Source organism: Aquarana catesbeiana, linkage group LG09, assembly GCF_042186555.1.
Source record: "Aquarana catesbeiana isolate 2022-GZ linkage group LG09, ASM4218655v1, whole genome shotgun sequence".
Lineage (NCBI taxonomy): Eukaryota > Metazoa > Chordata > Amphibia > Anura > Ranidae > Aquarana > Aquarana catesbeiana.
In genome coordinates, this window is record NC_133332.1 from 180,416,305 (window position 1) to 180,440,351 (window position 24,047).

Consider the following 24,047-nt stretch of genomic DNA (forward strand, 5'->3'; position numbering starts at 1 on the left):
AGGAATAGAGAGATATATCTGGGTATCATTGGTGTAAAGGTGGTATTAGAAGCCATATGAGGTCATCAACTGGCCCAGGGAAGAGGTGTGACGAGAGAATAGAAGGGGCCCAATGGAAGGGGCACTGTCTTTGGACCAGGAAAGAGCAGAGTCATGGAGTCCAAGGGAGTGGAGTTTATTGAGGAGGAGTGGGTGATCGATTGTATCAAAGACAGCTGAAAGGTCCAAGAGTATAAGTGTAGAGTAGTGGTCACTGATTTTAGCAGCCAGTAAGTCATTAGTGCAAGTGGAGAGTTACTAAGCATGCTGGTCCTTTTTAATGTCTCATTGTTTGATCTGACATTTCTGCTGCTTATATGATTGTATGTCTGCCTCCCTCAATCTGTGTGACTCTGTATCTTCAAACTGACTATAATGCTATGCTGCCCCTTTATTAACTTTTTTTTCTAAATTTGGCAGTAGTCAACTGTCACCAGTGAAATAAAGGTGAGGACCTTGACCTGATAGCACACTGCAGCAATATTAATACTTCCTTGCAAAGGTTCCTGAGGATGATGAGTAGCTCCTTAGACTCACTCGTCATGAGAGCTAACACCTGCAACTGGTGTCAAATAGGATCTATTCTAAACCAAAACTCACCCATTTAACAGATACCTTACCAGATATCCATTAGGTTTAGATCCTTTTAACTAAGCACAGGGTATTTTTGCATGAACTACCATAGAAACTCAGTTAAGATGAATTTAAAACATAAGACTCACAGAAGCTTAAGTTATACTGTCTGATTCTCTACACGTCTTAGCTATGCCATAATTTCCCAATTTAATATTCTCGGTTGTAAAATGCAAGCAATTTATATTAGTTAGAGGCATTCAAAGTATGAGACTGTCATAGTTAAAACTGAAATTATGTTTCTTAATTATGCCCTGAGAATAGTGTTTTTAGGATGGAAAATCAATTTTGCATAAAACATGTGTCCTGCGTTATACTGTATATTTTACTTAATATCTTTCAAGACTTGATATCACTGAGTCTCAGGAACAACTTTTTTTTATCATATTTTTAGAAAATGTAATGTCTGTTCCTACTCTGGGAATAGAAAGATAGGAATGCCAGTGCACCCTTCATATCTCTTTACACATACTGCACATTTTACAATACTTTTATTTGCATAAGTAGTTTCAGGACAAGCTTTCTAGAGATCTATTCTTTGATCAGGTCACAGTAGTAGAGAAATTTTAACAAAATGCCAAAACTTTAAAGTGAATCTTTGGCTAGGGTATGGGCATTTAAATATTTACATACTCTAAAGGCCCGTACACAGGATCGGACTTTTTGACAGCAACGGTCTGATTGACCTGTTTGATCGGACAATCCGACCGTGTGTATGCTCCATCAGACAATTGTTTTCAGTTTTTCTGAATAAAAAAGGGGCAGAAAAAATGGACTTTATAGGCACCAATCATAAAAATATATATATAAATTTTATTATACACATAATACAAAAAAACCCAGCATATTAAAACATTGCAAGTAAAGTGCAAGAAGCTAGCTAGGTCTCTCTCATAAAGGTCATGGACCCCAAAGAGACATACCTTTAAAACAAGGACATATCCCTACAATGTAGTATAAAAGACAACAAACTCTGCATGTTTCACAATTGAATGCTTCTTCAGGAGCTTGTTTGATTAGTCTTAGATGGAACTATTAAATACTGCTTTTAGATGACTGGTAAATGCTCAATATAGAGCGAGCTTTTAGACGGTAGAGCTGTGCTTGATAATAAACATCACTGCTTCTTATAATGGTACATTAAAAATATAAAGCCTTTAGATTAAACATAAGAAGTGCTCACTTCAGAGGACTGCCAGCAAGAAAAGAGGGAAGCTATATGGAGATTTATATGCAGCGGCACAGTCAGTTTGGCAAAAGCCAGGTAAGAGCCATCAAGATAGATATGGTAGTGAGGGTAAATATGTCCAAGAAACGTAACACCGTTGGAGAGGAATAGTCCTCTGAAGTGAGCACTTCTTATGCTTGATCTAAAGGCTTTATATTTTTAATGTACCATTATAAGAAGCAGTGATGTTTATTATCAAGTACAGTTCTACCATCTAAAAGCTCGTTCTATATTGAGCATTTAACAGTCATCTAGAAGCATTATTTAATTGTTCCATCTAAGACTAATCAAACAAGCTCCTGAAGAATTTATACTACATTGTAGGGATATGTCCTTGTTTTAAGGGTATGTCTCTTTGGGGTCCATGAACTTTATGAGAGAGACCTAGCTAGCTTCTTGAACTTTACTTGCAATGTTTTTATATGTTGGTGTTTTTTTGTATTATGTGTTTAATAAAATTTAAATATTTTTTTTGATTGGTGCCTATAAAGTCAATTTTTTCTGCCCCTTTTTTATTCAAATATACTGATATTTAGGACGTGGCACTGCTCTACCTAAAAAATTTCCACAGATCCATCCTGTGCTGGAATTTGGTACTCTTTTTGATTTAGTTTTTGTTTTTTCAACGGACAAATGTTCGTTGTGCATGCTCTCAAACTTTCCGGCAACAAATGTCCGATGGAGGAGAATCTGATCGTGTGTACACAAGTCCATAGGACTAAAGTACAAACACGCATGCTCAGAACTAAGGATGAGCCGAACACCCCCCTGTTCGGTTCGCACCAGAACATGCGAACAGGAAAAAAATTTGTTCGAACACGCAAACACCGTTAAAGTCTATGGGACACGAACATGAATAATCAAAAGTGCTAATTTTAAAGGCTTATATGCAAGTTATTGTCATAAAAAGTGTTTGGGGACCTGGGTCCTGCCCCAGGGGACATGGATCAATGCAAAAAAAGTTTTAAAAACTGAAGTTTTTTCGGGAGCAGTGATTTTAATAATGCTTAAAGTGAAACAATAAAAGTGTAATATCCCTTTAAATTTTGTACCTGGGGGGTGTCTATAGTATTCCTGTAAAGGGGCGCATGTTTCCCGTGTTTAGAACAGTCTGACAGCAAAATGACATTTCAAAGGTAAAAAAGTCATTTAAAACTACTCGCGGCTATTAATGCATTGCCGGTCCGACAATACACATAGAAGTTCATTGATAAAAATGGCATGGGAATTCCCCACAGGGGAACCCCAAAGCAAATTAAAAAAAATTAAGTGGGGGTCCCCCTAAATTCCATACCAGGCCCTTCAGGTCTGGTATGGATTTTAACGGGAACCCTCGCCAAAATTAAACAAAAAAAACAGTGTGGGGTCCCCCCAAAAATCCATACCAGACCCTTATCCGAGCACGCAACCTGGCAGGCCGCAGGAAAAGAGGGGGGATGAGAGTGCGCCCCCCCTCCTGAATGGTACCAGGCCACATGCCCTCAACATTGGGAGGGTGCTTTGGGGTAGCCCCCCAAAACACCTTGTCCCCATGTTGATGCGAACAAGGGCCTCATCCCCACAACCCTGGCCGGTGGTTGTAGGGGTCTGCGGGTGGGGGGCTTATCGGAATCTGGAAGCCCCTTTAACAAGGGGACCCCCAGATCCCGGCCCTCCCCCCTGTGTGAAATGGTAAGGGGGTACAAAAGAACACCTACCATTTCACTAAAAAACTGTCAAAAATGTTAAAAATGATAAGAGACAAGAATGGGGGGGCGGGGTCACCCGGTGACCCCACCCCCCTCTGACGCACGGTGACTTGATGGGACTTCCCTGTGGCGTCACAGGGAATGCCACAGGGAAGTCCCGTCATGTCCCTGTGCGTCAGAGGGGGGCGGGGTCACTGGGTGGCCCCACCCCCGTTATTTAAGAACCATCAGAGAGGAGAAGCATCACACAGCGGGAGCCTCCCTCCATGCCACCATGGATGCGGAGCGGCCCGGAAAAGAAGATGAAGAGAAGTAGATGAAGAAGATGAAGAAGAGAAGAAGATGAAGAGAAGAGCGGGAGCCTCCCTCCATGCCATGGATGCGGAGTGGCCCGAGGAGAAGAAGGGAAGAAGATGCCGCGGAGGAGATGCTGGACGAGAACACCGGAGGAAGAACCAGAAGAACCAGAAGAAGAAGAAGATGAAGGAAGATAGAAGAAAGAAGAAAGAAGACGCATTTAAATAAAGGAATTGTCAAAAACTGTCTCTTGTCATTTTTAACATTTTTGACAGTTTTTTAAGGGCCTGGTATGGAATTTAGGGGGACCCCCCGCGTCATTTTTTTTTTATTTTGGCCGGGGTTCCCCTTAATATCCATATCAGACCTGAAGGGCCTGGTATGGAATTTAGGGGGACCCACACGTCATTTTTTTAAAAAAATTTTGGCCGGGGTTCCCTTTAATATCCATGCCAGACCTGAAGGGTTTGGTATGGAATTTAGGGGGACCCCCACGTCATTTTTTTTTTTTAATTTCGGTTCGGGGTTCCCCTGTGGGGAATTCCCATGCCGTTTTTATCAATTAACTTTTATGTGTATTGTTGGACCGGCAATGCATTAATAGCCGCGAGTAGTTTAAATGACTTTTTTCCTTTGAAATGTCATTTTACTGTCAGACTGTTCTAAACACGGGAAACATGCGCCCCTTTACAGGCATACTTTGGACACCCCCCAGCTACGAAATTTAAAGGGATATTACACTTTTATTGTTTCACTTTAAGCATTATTAAAATCACTGCTCCCGAAAAAACTGACGTTTTTAAAACTTTTCTTTGCATTGATCCATGTCCCCTGGGGCAGGACCCAGGTCCCCAAACACTTTTTATGACAATACCATGCATATAAGCCTTTAAAATTAGCACTTTAGATTTCTCCCATAGACTTTTAAAGGGTGTTCCGTGGCATTCGAATTTGCCGCAAACACCCCAAATTGTTCGCTGTTCAGCGAACTTGCGAACAGCCGATGTTCGAGTCGAACATGAGTTTGACTCGATCTCGAAGCTCATCCCTACTCAGAACCAATGCTAAAGATCAGATAACAATAGCAGAAGTTGCTCAAAGGGTGGCGGCAAAGAGCTGAAAAAACATGTGATTTGGGGAAAGTTGGCTGAAAATGTTCTGCTGTGTGTATGCAGAACAAGTTCACGGCCAACGCCCTTCAGACCAAAATCCAAGGAAAAGTCTGATGGAAGTCTGATTGTGTGTATGAGGCTTTAAAGTGAACATGTGCACTCCAAAGTATTTACTTTGCTTACTATACTTCTATACTACAAGCTTACTTACTATACTATAGCTTACTATAAACTTTAAAAGCACTTTAAAAGAAGCTGTCATTCACCTCTATAGCCGTAGACATTGGGGTTACATTTATCTTCAAAGCTCACAACAGAAACACTGAAAAATTCTCAGCAGAAGCACTGAAGTCCTTATATGGAGGCAAATCAGCTTACCTTGCATTGTTCACAAAGGATTAGAAGGCTGGAAAGCTGCTGAGATACTGCTGGTACTCTCTACATTTTTCTATTTACTATTTACAATTCATGCATTTTTTTTTTTCACATGACATACACCTGTGAAATCACTAACATTGATCAGATAGATGCAAAAACATTACAAAAAAAAAAATCACATTTTTATTTTAGTCATACCACCAATTACGCTTAGCTGGCATACGTTTGGACACTGAAGCATGCGCTTCATAGCAAACCACACAGTACAGTATTAGTAATTTAGTTGTATGTATTCAGAACCCTGTGCATGCTATCCACACACATTCATGGCAGATAGTAAATCATGTGAGGGTAGCATTTACTTGTCTGCATGCAATCAATGCGACATACAGTACATGCATAAGCTTTAGTAAAGTAAGGCCAATATATTCACTTTACTGAACATGTTGAGTTTTTCACTGGATATAATGGGGGTTATTTACAAAAGGCAAATCCACTTTGCACTACAAGTGCACTGAAAGTGCACTTGGAAGTGCAGTCGCTGTAGGGGACATGCAAGGAAAATAAAAAACAGCATTTTAGCTTGCACACGCAAAGAACAAAGAGAAGCACACCGCTCCAGGCAAAATCGGGTGCAGGATGGATCACAGGTGCAGACCTCGGCTCACCACTGTTGAAGACGAACAAGACAAGAAATTGGTCACAAATTATCTCAATGTCATCTTTATTGTCAAAAGGGTCAGACAGATACAAGCAATGATATACCATTCCAGCGTGTGACCAATTCCTTGTCTTGTTAGCTTGCACATGATTGGATGATAAAATCAGCAGAGCTTCCCCTCATTTCAGATCTTCCCCTCAGATTTACAGTGACTGCACTTCCAAGTGCACTTACAGGGACACTTGTAGTGCAAAGTGGATTTGCCTTTTGTAAATAACCCCATTGTTTACCCAAAGAATTTGCTCTATATAAGTTCTGCCTTACTATATAACAAATAATAAGTATTAAATGTTTAGTGGAACATAATATTCTGTTTTGAGTGGAGCTGAACGTAAAGATTTCTCTTATGTATGACATTTTCTTTCTTACTACTTTATAACATATAAAAAAATGTAATTTTTCCTTTCAGATGTATAGTTTAATCTTGACATTTTAATTTACAGGATGAATTAACCACATAACAATAACATTTAAACTAATGTTGCAGTATTGCAGTAATAAGAATAGGCAATTGGCATCAAACGAGCACTAAAATTGTATTGAGGTATATAAAATCTCATTGAGTTTAACAAAATAAATTACACCAATAAATAGTATTAAAGCTTTAAAATCATGTTTCATTGGAATTTGTGCAACTTTTCATGATACTAAATTAAAACATGACATCGATAGTTTCATAGATAAATACATTTTGATAGACCTGCATGGTTGTTCGGATAAACATAGGGCACAATAGAAGAGATTTATATATGGATAAAGATTATGTGTAGTTGCTTAGAAAGTGTAAATAATACAGACATTCAAAGAATATATATGAAAAAGAATTGATTGCTACATAAACATATATTTTTCCAATGCCATAGGCAATGAAACTGAAAAGAATTCCTGGTATGGTATCTAGGAATCACAAGGAATGATCATAAATCCAGTCCCAGTATTTAAACAAATCAGACTCCAGTCTTGTTATTTCTAAAGTAAAAAAAAATGGTGTTGTTGTGTAATTTGTTCCACTAACCATAGTAGAGGCAGTCAGAGAATAAACTTACATAGCCCCAAAATATTAACACTTTCCTTATTAGTGTTTTTTTTAAACTGCTCTAAAGCTAAGGTGTAGACAACTATAAATTACCCTCCATTTAAACCAGTTAATTATTATTATTAAGCATCCTTGAATGTATTTATAAATAGTTCCTTAGCCTGTCTTTATATTAGCCCCATGTAGCATCCTCCACAGCATGGTTGAATGAAAAAAACATGACAGCTCAGGTCACAGCAGCTGTTCTAGCAATCCGATGTTAGTACAGTGATCTCCCCTTCTGTGCTATTGTGTACTTACAAGGGGACTGACCACCCCCCCGCCAGAACACTCGAGTCAGTGCTCTCAGCCATTGGAAGAGAGTGCTGATTCGGAGCCGACCTTTTTCGGTCATGAGCCTTCAACAGAAGCCGGCTGAACAGCTATTATACACACCAGCCGAAAGCTGGACAGATTCTATTGAACCAGCCAATGCCAGCTGACATTCGGCCCATGTGTATGTACTAGGCTTTAAGATGGGAGAGGAAAAGCTACACTGTAAGCCGGTTAGGTTTTGCTACATCAAATATTTCACAGTGATATAGATTTTGGAAATATAAAGCACAGGAGTAATCCTTTTAGCATGTTGCTGCTCCTTCCTTAACCAATCGTAGGCTGTTATAAATTACAGGATAGATCATTACATAGAACTATTGCCATCTATGAAAAAATATGTGCTGTGATACTGATTTATAAGTGTATCTCACTGTTATCCCTTAGTAACCCTACAAAGTCCAACAAATCGCTGTTGATTCTGCCAGTGAAGTCCACCTAATGAGTTCCCTGTGAGGATACACTAATGATGCTGCACTGTTCCTGAATTCAGAGCAGAGCTGCCACTCTCATGTAGGCTGTGCCTGTTTGGGCTATAGTGGGATGAAAAATGTTGCTGTGAGCATTGCTATCAGCCTTGTCAGTGCTGATTCACAAGCCTATAACTTCTCAATCACACCTTGCCCCCTGCTTTCTGGATTGGCAGCAATGTCTCTGTTGCTGAAACTGTTCCGCTGTGAGCTGCAGTGTCTGGGAGGGGTATAATCTATGTGATTATTATGGGTATCTGGATGTAAGCAGTCATGCATCCACCTATATCCAACCAGTCAGATCAGCAAAAGTGGACCTGGATGCAAACTTTTTCCATTTGGCTCGACAAACCTAAAAAAACACAGATGTGGGTGGAATTGCTGTTTGACTTACATGCGTCCCCCCATAGTAATAAATTGCAGTCTATTTTTGATCCATGTAATCGGGAGTTAAAAACAGACTGATAGAATTCCCATGTGAAGTGGAGCAAAGACAATTAAAAGAATACAACTCTGATGTAAAATAGTTGATAATTGTTAGTTCATTGGCTGCAATGTACATTTCTGTGATTATGGAATGTCATTATGTGTTGCATTAGTTTACATAAATGAATAAAAGCAATACAACTTAACGGTAAGCAAACAGCAAAAAACTCAAACACTTCTCATTGGTGGCAGATTAAGATAGAAAAGGTCCCAGGGCCAGTTACCAGCATTGTTTGAATTTAGCAAGCTTGCATCTAGGCACATTCCCAAAAATGTAATACAAGTGGAAATCAAGTGGTGCCTCTGATTTTTCACTGTACTAAATCCATCTGGGTTCTTTATCTAATAACATTGATATATGTTGTGCAATTAGCTAAATCAATCATTAGTATACTATCCTTCATTAGTTTTACTTACCTATGGAAATAAATGCATGTCAGACAAATACTGTACAGTAGATTACAAATCTAATAATTTTCTAGGCTTATCCTTGTATCCAACACTCTTTTTGTGTTTACCATCACTAAGTTTGATTTTAATCTTCCACACTTCAAAGTAGTCTTTTCAGTATTAAACCTAATGGTTCTGCTTAGCCACCTCATTCTTGTTTCATTTTGTTCAATTTTTTTTTTCAGAAATGGAATACTGTGAGTCTCCGCACATTTTATGCTCTGGCTACCAGACCAGCCTACACAATACTGTTCAGCATAGCTATCCGCTAGAGATGGGTTCTGATGCAGATACAGAAACAGAAGGAGCAACTTCACCAGATCGTGCCCTTAGGATGTGGATGAGGGAGATGAAATCAGAGCACAGCTCGTGCTTGTCAAGTAGAGCCAACTCTGCATTGTCTCTAACTGATACCGACCATGAGCGGAAATCTGATGGGGAGAATGGTAATACAGCAACCTATAATATGTTCTTGTGGAGATAGTGCATAGTATCACGTGTATTGTCTTATTTATAATAACCTTAATAAACAATGTACAGTTTTGAGTGACAGTCTTTCAGAATATCCTGACAGCTACAAGTTTAACATATACATTTGGTTAATATACATATAAAACTATAATTATTACAGCAAAGGGGTAGTTAAGTTCTTGAGTGTTCCTCCATATACTTAGATGTCTTTGATTCAAAAGGAATAATATCTGTTTTCAAGAAACAAAAATGTTAATAGCTTCTGTCTGCATATAAAACATCATTTTCTTAGCCTGTGCAGCTTGTTTTTATCAGCAGTATTTTGGGATTGGTGTTGCGGATTTTATGTTTTCTAAAATAATTCAGCTAAATATGTTGAGAGCAGTATTATGGATGCCAGGGGCAGATTAGGTCTAACAGTCTGCTTGCCCTATATGGTTGTACATCAGGATATAACAGTTGAGGTGAAGGAAAGAGTTTTGTGCCTCAATTGCAGAAAGGACACATGAGTAATATTAGAATGAGGCTTTATTAAGGCTAAAAATAGACAAAATTCAGGTGATGTGATGTTTCTATGTGACAAGCTCTGACAAGTTTTGAAGGTAGAAGTAAAAAATTAGTTTTATAAAATGCTATCTGTTAAGAATGGCAGCTAATTTTCCAAAATCTCTTTGGGAAAGATGGCAGAAAGAAATATCCGAAAAGCCTACGGGGTCTAAAAGATACAATAGCAAACCTGGATGCTAGATTAGAATATGAAGAAACGGTGCAGACAGTGTGATTTTTAGGGGATTAGTAGGCAGTATCTGCAGTAGTAACTGTACAGATCCAATTGTGCCTGCAATATTTGTTTATTTAAAAGAGATTATTCAAAAGTGTGTGGAAAAATGAATGAATGACAAGAAAAGTGAGGTGTAACCGGGGTAATGTTATGCTGCTTAGTGGATGAGATATAAGGTAGCACTATCTCTCTAGTCCAGAGAAGTCCTGACACAGCAGTCTCTCACTAGGGAGGCAGAGGGTGGTTAACTAAGAGAGTTGTATTGTATTATGATTATTATTATTTATTATAATATCCTTATTATTTGTATTGTGTTAGTGGGGGTGAGGTGGGATGAGGTTAGGTCAGAAAGAGAGCTTTACTGGATGTCGGTAAAGGAGATTAAACTGAATGTAAGGTTCTGGGATGAGTGGTAATTGTAGTGGGCTTTAGGTGGGGATTAAATGTGGGCAAGTTTTTGGGGATTTTGAATGACTCAATAACAAATAAAGTGTAAAAATGGGAAAATGGGAAAGAGAAGAGTTCAGAGGAAAGGGTTGATAAGGCATAACATTTTCTTCTATTTCTTGGTTCAATGGTTCATAAGGAAAGGTATGTCCTTCATAAGGATTGGTGTGTGGTTCAAGAAAGTAAATTGATTACAGTCAGTTAAAAAAGCAACATATTTGGTGACTGTATGAAAAATGGCTGACAAGTTTCACACATGTCTAGCCAAACAGTTGTGTTGAAACTAAGTAAATGGGTCATTTTTTAAACTCTGTCCTCCTGAAAGCAGGCCTCCATTCTTCAGTGGATGAGTCCGCAGTAGCCTTTGCTTTAAAGTGGCTTTAAAGTGAGTTTAATGACACTGACAGCAATGTAACCTAGAAGAGAGGCTTCAGCTAGGGGCAAAAAGGAAATACTGCAAAGGACAGCTCCGGATTGAGGGTGAGTCTAACTGAAGGGTTTCAGCAGAGAAAGTAGGGGGAACCCCCAAAAGCATGAACGCAACAATAAAATCGAATAGAGTAAGAAATTTTAGAACCTGACAAAATCTATCAGAATTTAATTGTTTGTGCCCCTATAAGCAATTTGCCCTAACTTCCTGTCCAGGTGTTAGAGAGCAGAGAAAACAGGAAGGTAAGACAATTCTTCACGATGCAAGCACAGACAGCATTTAAAATATGATAGAAAAATCACCTTAAATGAGATGCATAGCATTTTAAATCTATTTTATTTCACACAGATATGGATGGCACATTGTAGTCACTCATCCCGAATTGAATGTCTCTGTGCAGTGTTTCAGTGAATAGAATCCATTGATTAGTACTGTACTATCTCCTTAACTAGTCCATAGTGCTCAGGCAATAATTTATCATGTTTCAATTTTTGTTTGTGTGTTTGTGTCAGGAGTGTGAGTATGTAAAATATAATTCTATGTACAAAAGATGTGTGTACATAAAACATAAAGTCATGCAAAAATATGATACATATGTGTTCATAAAACAAGTATGTACATAAAACATAAACATAAAAAATATCCTAATCTCCAGGATAAACACATTTTTTCATGATGAATAGTTGGAGTAAATTATATATATTTTTTTACATTTTTTAAAATTTAAGTTGCTGTGATGTCATTATTTGTCCCCAATGCTTGCAGCAAAGTCCAGCCACCTGGGAAAGTGCCGTACCTCATTTACCTCAGGATTTAGACATGGCTCAAAAAACAATATCTCCCATATTTCTTAGGGAGTTTAGTCAAGGCTGCGGGTGGTGCAGATGTCCCATTCTATTGGCACTGCGCAGCGGGAAGAAAGAGACAAGACTGGGGTGGATGGAGATAACTAAGGATCAGCGAACACCCCCTGGTTCGGTTCGCACCAGAACATGCGAACAGGCAAAAGATACGGACGAACACGCGAACACCGTTAAAGTCTATGGGACACGAACATGAAAAATCAAAAGTGCTCATTTTAAAGGCTTATATGCAAGTTATTATCATAAGTTATTATCATAAAAAGTGTTTGGGGACCCGGGTCCTGCCCCAGGGGACATGTATCAATGCAAAAACGGCAAGAAACTGCCATTTTTTCGGGAGCAGTGATTTTAATAATGCTTTAAGTGAAACAAAAAAAATGAAATATTCCTTTAAATATCATGCCTGGGGGGGTCTATAGTATGCCTGTAAAATGGCACTGGTTATTAAAGTAACCTGATGTGAAGAAACATCAATCTCTTTTACAATGTGAATTTAAAAATACATTATCTTAAAAAAATATACATGCCTGAAATGGTGTTTTCATATTTGTTGAGATTTTAGCTTTAAATATTTTTGCTCTGCTCATTCACTTCAAGCATCTAAATATGTGCAGTGGGAGTTTAAAAGTGAGAATTATGTAGGTTGCAATTGATAACTTCTTCTGAAATTGCTAGTTGCCTGAATTTCTATCACAATTGTACTGAATCACTAATCTTTATAGGCTGCAGCAAGTGAAGTTGGGGTTAAGTCAGAATATTGTGATCTACATGCCTGTTCCTAGTCAGTGACTTTTACTAATAAAGCCATGAATGGAGAGCTAGAGATCAGAAAATGGCAACTTCTGTATTTCTCTCAGCACAGATTTCTATTCAATTCCTAAGGACATCATTTGAAGTACAGATATATCTATTTTGTTATCGCTTGGTGTTGTTCAAAATATGGATGCACCCTATTGCTATGCTAAAGATTTTAAATTAAGCAATGACAGTAAAAGATGTTTGCTGAGTTCCACATTACTACTGTCTCCTGCATTGATGTGGAGGTCAGTAGGAAGAATCACTGGGGTTGATTTACTAAAACAGGAGAGTGCAAAATCTGGTGCAGCTCTGCATAAAAATCAATTAGCTTCCAGTTTTTTTTGTCAAAGCTTAATGTGGAACTTCACACTGCTAGCATTGGTAAATAGATAGGAAAGTATATCATATTTACTTGTTTTAAATTTTTTTTTTCATTTCTTCAGTTACTTCCTGGTTTCTTGCCTAGGCAAATGATACAGGGAAGTGTTATCATAATGGGGGATTTTAATTATCCAGACATAGACTGGGCGGAGGGAACCGCGCATTCATTTAAGGCTCACCAGTTCCTTAATGTCTTGCAGGACAGTTTTATGGGACAGATGGTAGACGCACCAACTAGAAATAAAACATTACTGGATCTACTGATTACCAACAATACAGACCTGATCACAGATGTGGAAATACGGGGCAATTTAGGTAACAGCGATCACAGGTCAATTAGTTTCAGTATAAATCACACAAATAGGAAACATGAAGGGAACACAAAGACACTGAATTTCAAAAGAGCCAACTTCCCTAAACTACAAACCTTGCTAAAAGGCATAAATTGGGATAAAATATTCGGAACAAAGAATACGGAGGAGAGATGGGTTTGCTTTAAGAGCATATTAAATAAGGGCATTAGCCAATGTATCCCATTGGGTAATAAATTTAAAAGAGCGAACAAAAATCCTGGATGGCTTAACTCCAATGTAAAAATGCATATAAAAGCAAAGGAGAAGGCCTTCAAAAAATACAAGGTGGAGGGATCATCCTCAGCATTCAGACTTTATAAAGAATGCAATAAGAAATGTAAGGGTGCAATTAGGACAGCTAAGATAGAACATGAAAGACACATAGCGGAGGAGAGCAAAAAAAATCCCAAGAAATTCTTTAAGTATGTAAACAGTAAAAAAGGGAGGACAAACCATATTGGCCCCATAAAGAATGAGGAAGGACATCTGGTTACAAAGGATGGGGAGATGCCAAAGGTATTGAATTTATTCTTCTCCTCAGTATTCACGAGTGAATCGGGGGGCTTCAGTAACCAAAACTGCAGTGTTTATCCTCATGACACAACACAGGAAGTACCTACATGGTTAACAGAGGACGAAATTAAAATTAGACTTGAGAAACTTAACATTAATAAATCACCGGGACCAGATGGCTTGCATCCGAGGGTACTTAGGGAACTCAGTCAGGTGATTGCCAGACCGTTGTTCCTAATTTTTACAGTCTATTGACTGGAATGGTACCAACTGATTGGAGAAAAGCCAATGTAGCACCAATATTTAAAAAGGGCCCAAAAAACATCCCTGGGAATTACAGACCAGTTAGCCTAACATCAATAGTATGTAAACTCTTGGAGGGGATGATAAGGGACTATATACAAGATTTTAGTAATAAGAATGATATCATTAGCAGTAATCAGCATGGATTCATAAAGAATTGTTCTTGCCAAACCAATCTATTAACCTTCTATGAGGAGGTGAGTTGCCATCTAGATAAAGGAAGGCCCGTAGACATGGTGTATCTGGATTTTGCAAAAGCATTTGACACAGTTCCCCATAAACGTTTACTGTACAAAATAAGGTCCGTTGGCATGGACCATAGGGTGAGTACATGGATTGAAAACTGGCTACAAGGGTGTGTTTAGAGGGTGGTGATAAATGGGGAGTACTCAGAATGGTCAGGGGTGGGTAGTGGGGTTCCCCAGGGTTCTGTGCTGGGACCAATCCTATTTAATTTGTTTATAAACGACCTGGAGGATGGGATAAACAGTTCAATCTCTGTATTTGCAGACGATACTAAGCTAAGCAAGGCAATAACTTCTCCGCAGGATGTGGAAACCTTGCAAAAAGACCTGAACAAATTAATGGGGTGGGCGACTACATGGCAAATGTGGTTAAATGTAGAAAAATGTAAAATAATGCATTTGGGTGGCAAAAATATGAATGCAATCTATACACTGGGGGGAGAACCTCTGGGTTAATCTAGGATGGAAAAGGACCTGGGGGTCCTAGTAGATGATAGGCTCAGCAATGACATGCAATGCCAAGCTGCTGCTAATAAAGCAAACAGAATATTGGCATGCATTAAAAGGGGGATCAACTCCAGAGATAAAACGATAATTCTCCCGCTCTACAAGACTCTGGTCCGGCCGCACCTGGAGTATGCTGTCCAGTTCTGGGCACCAGTCCTCAGGAGGGATTTACTGGAAATGGAGCGAGTGCAAAGAAGGGCAACAAAGCTAATAAAGGGTCTGGAGGATCTTAGTTATGAGGAAAGGTTGTGAGCACTGAACTTATTCTCTCTGGAGAAGAGACGCTTGAGAGGGGATATAATTTCAATTTACAAATACTGTACTGGTGACCCCACAATAGGGATAAAACTTTTTCGCAGAAGAGAGTTTAATAAGACTCGTGGCCACTCATTACAATTAGAAGAAAAGAGGTTTAACCTTAAACTACGTAGAGGGTTCTTTACTGTAAGAGCGGCAAGGATGTGGAATTCCCTTCCACAGGCGGTGGTCTCAGCGGGGAGCATTGAAAGCTTCAAGAAACTATTAGATAATCACCTGAATGACCACAACATACAGGGATATGTAAAGAAATACTGACACATAAGCACACACTCCTGCATGCATGCTTGAGCTAAGGGCAAATGGTTTCCAGGAAGTAAATGCTACATGAATCATTATTCCTCACTGAAGATGGCCACAGCCAGAAATGCTAGTGGGTTATTTTTCAAAGTGATTTCTCAACAAAACAATGCATAGAGACATGGGTGGATAGGGAGTTTTTCGTTTGTGGTGCTCAGATGCACCGAAGCTCCACTTTAATTGAACAAGCTGAAGTTAGAAGCTGATTGGCTACCATGCACAGCTGTACCATATTTTGCACTCTCCGGTTTTAGTAAATCAACCCCAGTGAGTGCTCTGGGAAACCAGGGAGATCAACATTTTCAGAAGTGTCACAGGTATGATTGCTTGTCAGATATTTAGGGGGAGATTTACTAAAACTGGAGCATGCAAAGTCTGGCGCCAGTTTTATTGTCAAACCTTAAAGTGGTTGTTAAGGCAGTGCACACAACCACTGCCAGCCCCCTGCTAGAATTATATGATGTATACACTATATGTAATTTTCTAAAATTCTTCTTATAAATACGGTTTTTCTTATCCCCGATCAGCGGTCATGTAACCATCCGGTGCTGTCTTTCTCCCCTATATGTATTCCAGAGGGAGGGCTGAGCTCTCTCTCTAAAGGCTGCCGGGCGATCACGTGACCTCTCTCTGTAATACAAACATCATAGGAAGACAGCACCGGGCAGTCACGTGAACGCCCGGCAGACGTAGGAGGGAGAACTCAGCTCCTCCCTCTGTAAAACATACAGTGGAGAAAGACAATGTTGGGCAGTCACATGACAGCTGATTGGAAATAATAAAAACGGTATTTATAAAAAGAATTTTAGAAAATGGCATATAGTATATACATCATATAATCCTAGCAGATAGGCTGGCAGTGATTGGGAGCAGTAATGTGTGCACTGCTTGGAGCAGTGATGGAGGGGGAGGGGCGGCTCACACACAGAGATGACAGGCAGAGAGGGGATGGGGAGGAGGACACATGAGCAGAGAGGAGAGCTGCAGATAGCAGGCTGCAGATGACTGAGGCACATACCACGGTGTCAGGTCTCAGCAGCTATGATACACCATGGTCAGTTTACATAGGGAATTACATAGTTACATAGTTAGATACATAGTTAGTCAGGTTGAAAAAAAGACACAAGTCCATCTAGTTCAACCAATAAAAAAAAAAAACAACCAATCCCTTATACACAATCCTCTACTATACCAGAGGAAGGTGGAAAAAACCCAGCAAACTTGTGTGAAAACATTTTTAACCCTTTCGCTGCCGGGCCCTGTGCTTGGTTTTGTACACTCAGGTGGCCAGACCATTTTTGCAATTTTTCATTTGTTTTTTATTTTTTACTTATAACTTTCAGAATTTGTGAAAGACCACCAAACCATATATTTTATGAAAGCACATGATCCGTAGAATAAAAAGAAGGTGCTACTGTTTTTGTAGACCCTGCGGTATTTGCGCAAATGTTTATCAAACCAATATATTTGCAAAACATACACTAAAACCATTATTACCAGATAAAAACACAGCACATTTTACAAAATTCCTACTAAATATAAAAGCTTAAGCTGTATTGAATTAATAAATAACAAATATTTGTAACTTTTAAATTGCACCTTTTTGCGAAATGGTGAAAATTGAACAGACGCAAAAGTGTAATTATCCAAATTTCTCTAAAAATCTGAAGGTTTTCATTTTTCGCTTACAGCTTTCAGAATTTGTGAAAGACCCTCAAAACCATATATTTTCTGAAAGCATATGACCTCTAGAATAAAAATAAGGTGATACTTATTTTTTAGACCCCGCGGTACTTGCACAAATGTTTATCAAACCAATATATTGGCAACAAATACACTAAAACCATTATTAGCAGATAAAAACACAGCTAATTTTACAAAATTCCTGTTAAATCCCTACTAAATATAAAAACCTAACCTGTATTGAGTTAATAAATAACAAATATTTGTAAATTTTAAATTGCGGCTTTTTGCAAAATGGTGAAAATCGAACGTACCCAAAAATTTCTCTAAAAATCTGGAGATTTTCAGTTTTCACTTACAGCTTTCAGAATTTGAAAAGACCCCTCAAACTAGACATTTTCTACAAGCACATGACCTTTAGAATAAACAAAAGTGCTACTGATTTTTTGGGCCCCAGAATAATTGGCAAATTCATTCGTTCATCATATGCTATTTTCACTAAAAATACACTAAAATCATTAATATTGCACATAAACACAACGTAACTTAAAAAATTCCTGCTAACTTAGTACTAAAGCATCGTTCAAATGTGGCATACTAAAGTGTACGCCCATGGGGGGGCATGCACAAGGAATGCACAAGTGTTCCATGCATCCCTGTACAGGCAGTCCTATTTATGTCAATTGGGATGCAATGGCTGCACAGGTATAGCTGCTGTTCCCAATCTGACAGCCACGTGGGTGTGGGTACATGACCCCAAAAGCAGACAGTGTGAGCTCAGGGACATGCATGCGGACCTACATGGGTTTAAAATTAGGAGCAACGGCTCTGTTGGTGCAGATGCTACATACCAAATGACATCAATGGGACTGCGTGCACAGAGATGCATGGAACACCTGTGCATCCCTGTAAAGGTACGCTGTGTATGCCTCGTGTGAACAAGGCCTTAGGCCCCTTTCACACAAGCACACCAATTGGGTCTGCCTGTCCATTTTTCAGGCGGCCCAATCGGACCACCCATTGTTCTCTATGGAGAGACTGATGTAAATGGACATGTGTCCGTTTACACTCACCTGCATCTGATCCAGTCCAGTCCGCTAAAAATATCCATCTAGCAGATTGGATGGCATCTGATTGAAATGGACAGGTGGTCTGTTTCCATCCGACAGTCCCATAGAGAACAGTGGGCTGTGTCCGTGTCCGATCTGCATGGACCTGTCATCTGCTTGCTCAGCAGGTGGATCTGCTTGACAGAATCTGCTCCATGTGAAAGGGGTCTTACCAGGAGCGGCTGGTCCATTAGGGGCACAGGGGCGCTGCCCCCCTGCAGGGCTCCAGACTCATATGTCTGTATGAGTTTTTTTTTTTCAAGCCACATGATTAGATCCTGAGGCTCTAATTGGCTTGAAAAAGGTTGGGTTTGGGGCACAGAGCATTGCACCCCAAACCCACCCACTTGACAATAGTGAATTAATATTCGCTATCGTCTTCCGGCTTCGCCTGCTGGCCAAATCAGGATGGATCGGGTTTGCCCAGAGGAGAAGCTGAGGTATCCATGGAGGGGTGAGTGCGGGGGAGGCATCACCATGGAGGGGTAAGTGCGGAGGGAGGGGGGACCGTCACCGTGAAGGGGTGAGTGCGGGCAGACCTAGGGGTCTTACTATGTTTGTGTTCTTATTTAATTTTTTTTCTTTACAGTCATTTTATAACTATTTTTTTTGGGGGGGGGGTCTTTGGTGAGATATCAGAGGTCTAAACAGACCCCCATATCTCGTTTTTTGGGACGGAGAAAAGGACTGAACATAGTCATTTTCTCTGTATCAGTTTACTTCAATGAATGCATGGAATCTATTTAGAGATTCCATTCATTCATAAACTGACAGTCTGATACATAGTATACTATGTATCAGACTGTCATACTATTATCAGATGTCAAAAAGGAAAAGAAAGGTGCCTGAAAGTGCAGTATGCAAAATTTAATAAAGTGCACAAAGGGTTAAAAGCACTTACAAGATTGTTGAGAGTTAAAAAACATGAAGGGCGCCCCCTTCTCTACACTGACACCATCAGCCTTGTGTGTTCCGCAGTGAATACAGGCTTCCCTGCTGCCTCCTCTTTCCAACACGCATGAGAACGCTTTACAGCTCCTGGACGGCTCTACACTGCTCTCTACCACCATGCTGAGGATGGACACATGCCACAGATGAGGGCTCCTGATTTTATCATGTTTTTTAACACTCAACAATCTTGTAAGTGATTTTAACCCTTTGTGCACTTTATTAAATTTTGCATACTGCACTTAGAGGCGCCTTTCTTTTCCTTTTTTATATCTTCAGAGTTGCTTCTCCTCTAACCAAAGTGCTGCCAGAAGTGCCACCTCATCACTATCATCAATCTGACCAGCTACCCACCTCCACCAGAGCGCCCTTATCTCCTCTCTGTATTATCAGATGTCAGTGGGCATATAGGTGTGATCATAGTGATCGCTGCATGTGTCCATGGTGTCACATTTAGGGGGGTGGTAAACACATGTTTACCAAGCCCCCCCAAGCCCAAACATCACCTACACCGCTCCCCCCTCCCCCTCCATGATCCCCAGCCTGTCAACATTGCCAGAGCAGAAGCTGCAGGCTGCGGGAGGAGAAGGAGGGATGCCACAGAAGCAGGGATTGATCGGGGTGCGGGGGCCTTTATGGGGGGCGATCTGAGTGATGGGGGGACACATCTGGATCCCCTAAGCCCCCAGCAGCACCTGAAGCCGGGGGGAGTGACAGAGGAGAGATGCCGGCTTATGATGTTGGCTGCAGGGGATTGAATTTGGAGGGGTCGGATTTGGTGGAGGGGGGTACTCAGTGCTGGGGGGTTGAAGGCAGTGAAGGAAATAGCAAAGGAGAATGATGGGAGTAGTTTCAGGTGACATTTAGAGGCGGAGGTAGAGAGGCAGGGGACAGGGAAGTGGCGGTATGGGTGGGGGGGGGCGGTCAGATTAGGGGTTAATAACTCTGATCAACGGGTTGTAATCTGCTGATCAGTTATAGAATTGTTCGGCAGAGTCTGCTGAACAATTCTGATATAAGCTTATGGTCATTGAAGTGACCATAAGCTTATAGTAGAGGGAGAAAGGAGGTCCGTATGCCATACAGAAGTGCCTGCAGGTGGCCAAGTCAGTACGGCGTACGAACCTCCTTTCTCCCTCTACTATAAGCTTATGGTCACTTCAATGACCATAAGCTTATATCAGAATTGTTCAGCAGACTCTACGTCGTACTGACTTGGCCACCTGCAGGCACTTCTGTATGGCGTACGGACCTGGCAGTGAAAGGTTTAAATCAAAACTGTTGCCATACTAAAAATCCAACAGTTGGCACCAATTTACAAAAAGTGGAGTGGAAGATAAACCTTTATTTATAAATAGGCTCCCTAGGGTTCGGGTTTAATAATTTGCACTATTTCTCCAGAAGATATGTGCTGTGTTATGCTGCTGTGTGAATATTTCAGTGAAGATATATTATTAGGATTTGTAAATAAAACACACTCACAGATCTTCCAAAAAATAATGTATACACATTAAATAACCATAGCTAGAGGTAACTTGAAAAAGACAATGCTGTATATATATATTAAAGTTCTGCCTAAATTATAAATCAAGAAACATATGACCAAAATTGGATATATGTAATGTGTTTCCATGGAAACCAGAGGATGGAAAATGAATAATTTTTATAATATGCATTGGATTAAAAACCACAATGTGGCTTCTGGAACAATATACCTGTCAATCATTTTTGTTACATGACATAGTTACATATTTGCATACTTTAGGCAGTTATGGAAATAAGGTAATGGGAAAGTTGAAAATGTGCTAGCATATTCTATTATGTTTTATATTGATTTATTAATTCTTACAGGCAATGATACGTGTTAGAAATATTTCCCCTCGCAATGGTAAATATGTGTTAGAGATAGTTCCCCTCCAGGTGACAGCACTGTTGGGAGACTTCCTCCTCGGGGACACAGATCGCATTAAAAAAGCTCAAACCTTAAAAATATAGAAAGTAAAAAAGTAGTGCTGGACTAAAACCAGATGAAAGAGTCCAAGATAATTTGAACTGTTAGTAAATAGGAAATCTAAAAGTTTTGTTACGTGGGGGCCGCTTTGCCAGAGCTATTAAGCTTGCGTGAAGTTCTTCACCTGACTGCGTATTGTAAAAATACAGCCGGGAGGGAGCTTAGTTATTATGGGTATATGTCATATGATGTCCTTCCACTCTTGCTATTCATGTACACCTCTGGGGGGTGTGTAGCAGCATCACCAGGGTAAATGGCTATGTAATTTCTGTGTCCAATCACAGTGGATCACACAATGTAAACAATAGCTACTTGCTGTTACTGGTTATCCTTCCTCACACGCAGACCTCATGTGAGAGGAAGGAGAGAGATCTGTACTGGGATTTGTGAGTTTAGCAATTCAACTGTGATCTTTACTGTGACAACGCGTTGTTACACTCACAGAACCACCTGTCAGTGCCCTGATTGCAGCTATTATCCTGATTACAGAGCAGCCATCATCAGTGCCCCGCTTGTAGCAAGTGTAACTTTTACAACAGTGCAACCGTCATCAGTACTCTGATCAGCCACACCAGTGCATTAATCATCTGCACCCTTATCAGCTATACCAGTGCAGCCATTATCAGTGCTCTCATGAGTCAATGTATGTGTCATACCAATGCAGCCATAATCAGTGCCCTGATCAGCCAGTCTACCTGTTACACCAATGCACCCATCATCAGTGCCTTGTCATACCAGTGCAGTTGTCAACAGTGCCCTTATCAGCCAGTCTACCTACCACACCAAAATGTGATCTGTAGTCAGGAAATTAGATGTGTAATATATATGTCACTAGAATGCCCGAAGGTTCTCCTTGGATGCTGGGCCTTTTTATGTGGCAAGGCTATGAAAAAGTTGCCATACTCAAGAGGAGTAGCAGAATGTATTTTTGGGGGTTTAATTATTTGTCAGTGTCAATTGTGTGTGTTAGAACTATCTTATTGCCACGTATTCCAAAAGTGTGCCAAAAAATGTCCAGAACACTCATTATGGCTTATAGAAAATACATTGGGGTGTTTGCTTTCCAAAAATGTGGTCATTTTGTGGGTGTTTCCATTGTCCTGGTGCTCCAGGGCCTTTCAAAAATGTGATAAGTAGTCAGGAAATTAAATCCATAATTTACGTGTAATTATGATCTTTGAAAGCCCAAAGGTGTTTCTTGGATTTTTGGCACCTCTATGTGATTAGGCTATGAAAAAATCTCACACATGCAGTATCCTCTTACTCAGGAGGAGTAGCAGAATGTATTTTGGGTGTGATTGCAAGTATATGTATACTGTGTGTGAGAAACAGAAATAATTAAAAAGTGCTGCACCACCAATAATGTGGAGAGTTTAAATTTGAAATACGATGATGGCCTTTCTTGGTATCTTTCTTGAGTATAATTGTATGTGGGGAATTCCATCTTAATGGTCTGGTGAATAAAGCCTGGAGAATCCTAGACAGTGAATTTGAGAACAGTCACCTGGAGAAGAGTGAAACCCCCAGGTGAGGAAAGTGCATATAGACCTATCAGTTATGTAGGTCAGAAAATTGAGGTGAGCAAATTGTTTGATTGGTTTTATTTGTTTCTTTGATTCAAGATAGTTTTTTGGGAGGGAATTTCACATATGACACCATAATATTAGTAGTTTAGTAAGAGCATCCACTACTGGAGGTTTCCACCATTATTCACAAGCTGCAACTGATTATTGGATCATGCTGACAGATTTGCAAACAAATTAATTAAAATTAACTTTAAAATATGGTAAATTAATGTTGGGAGTCTTTGCCCTAATCTTATTATTGTATTATTAATTGTAATTCATTTTGGAGGCTTCATCACTATGATTTATCATGAGGTGCACTTGGTAATGTATTATCACATATTTACTTTATATTGTTAATGGAGGGTTGCTGACTATTTATTCACAGTATATACAGTATTTACTTTACTTACCACTAATAATATATGTGATTAGGATAAGCCAATAGAGGTTTCCACCATTATTCATCAATTGCTAGTTGGAATGTATACTTACCGTTACTGTTGTATTTGGCTGGGCATATTGGTCGGGGTTCCCACCATCATTCACCAATCACTAATTTTAACACAGAGGATTTGGTGTGAATATGTTTTACAAACTGATTGCATATACTTACCATACCTATAGTCCTTGGTGTATGTGGTTGGGTAAAGTGGTAGAGGTTTCCACCATCATTCATCAATCAGTGTTTGGTTAAGTGCAGCAGTGTTTAGTTATTTCTTTTGATTTTGGTGTAGTAACACATATTAATGCTAAGGTGCACATACACAATTTCAATTCAATTCGCCTGCAAGAGAATAATATTTTTTTTCCATTTTCCAAGGAATTGTGGGAATAAAGGCTCAAATGAGGCTCAACATTTACAAATTGTGATGAATATTTTGTTATATATGTTTCCCCCATATCTGGCCAATTCTGGGCATGAGTGGCTAAATGCAAAAAGGGATAGTGGGTTTAGGGGATATTGAGAAGAGTCAGAAGGCTCTTTATAGCACATAAACCATTAAACCATTGCTCCTTTTTTCGTTTGGGGGCCTGTATTATTTAAAAATTAATATTAATCATTGAGTAGCTAAATGTAGTTTCCAATAACACATTTTAGCATTAGCTT

At 39.6% G+C, this 24,047-nt stretch overlaps 1 protein-coding gene across 9 annotated transcripts in view; it reads left to right on the forward strand.

Annotated features, from left to right (window-relative positions):
• TENM1 (teneurin transmembrane protein 1) overlaps positions 1 to 24,047 on the forward strand; it is a 1,380,190-nt gene that overhangs the window by 451,406 nt on the left and 904,737 nt on the right. For 7 of the 9 annotated variants that reach the window (XM_073599409.1, XM_073599407.1, XM_073599406.1 and 4 more), the window contains one exon: positions 9,096 to 9,356. The exons of the other annotated variants lie outside the window; for them this stretch is intronic. In XM_073599409.1, coding sequence (XP_073455510.1) covers positions 9,096 to 9,356 — 261 coding nt within the window. The remainder of the gene's footprint in view (positions 1 to 9,095; positions 9,357 to 24,047) is intronic. 9 annotated transcript variants of the gene reach the window in all.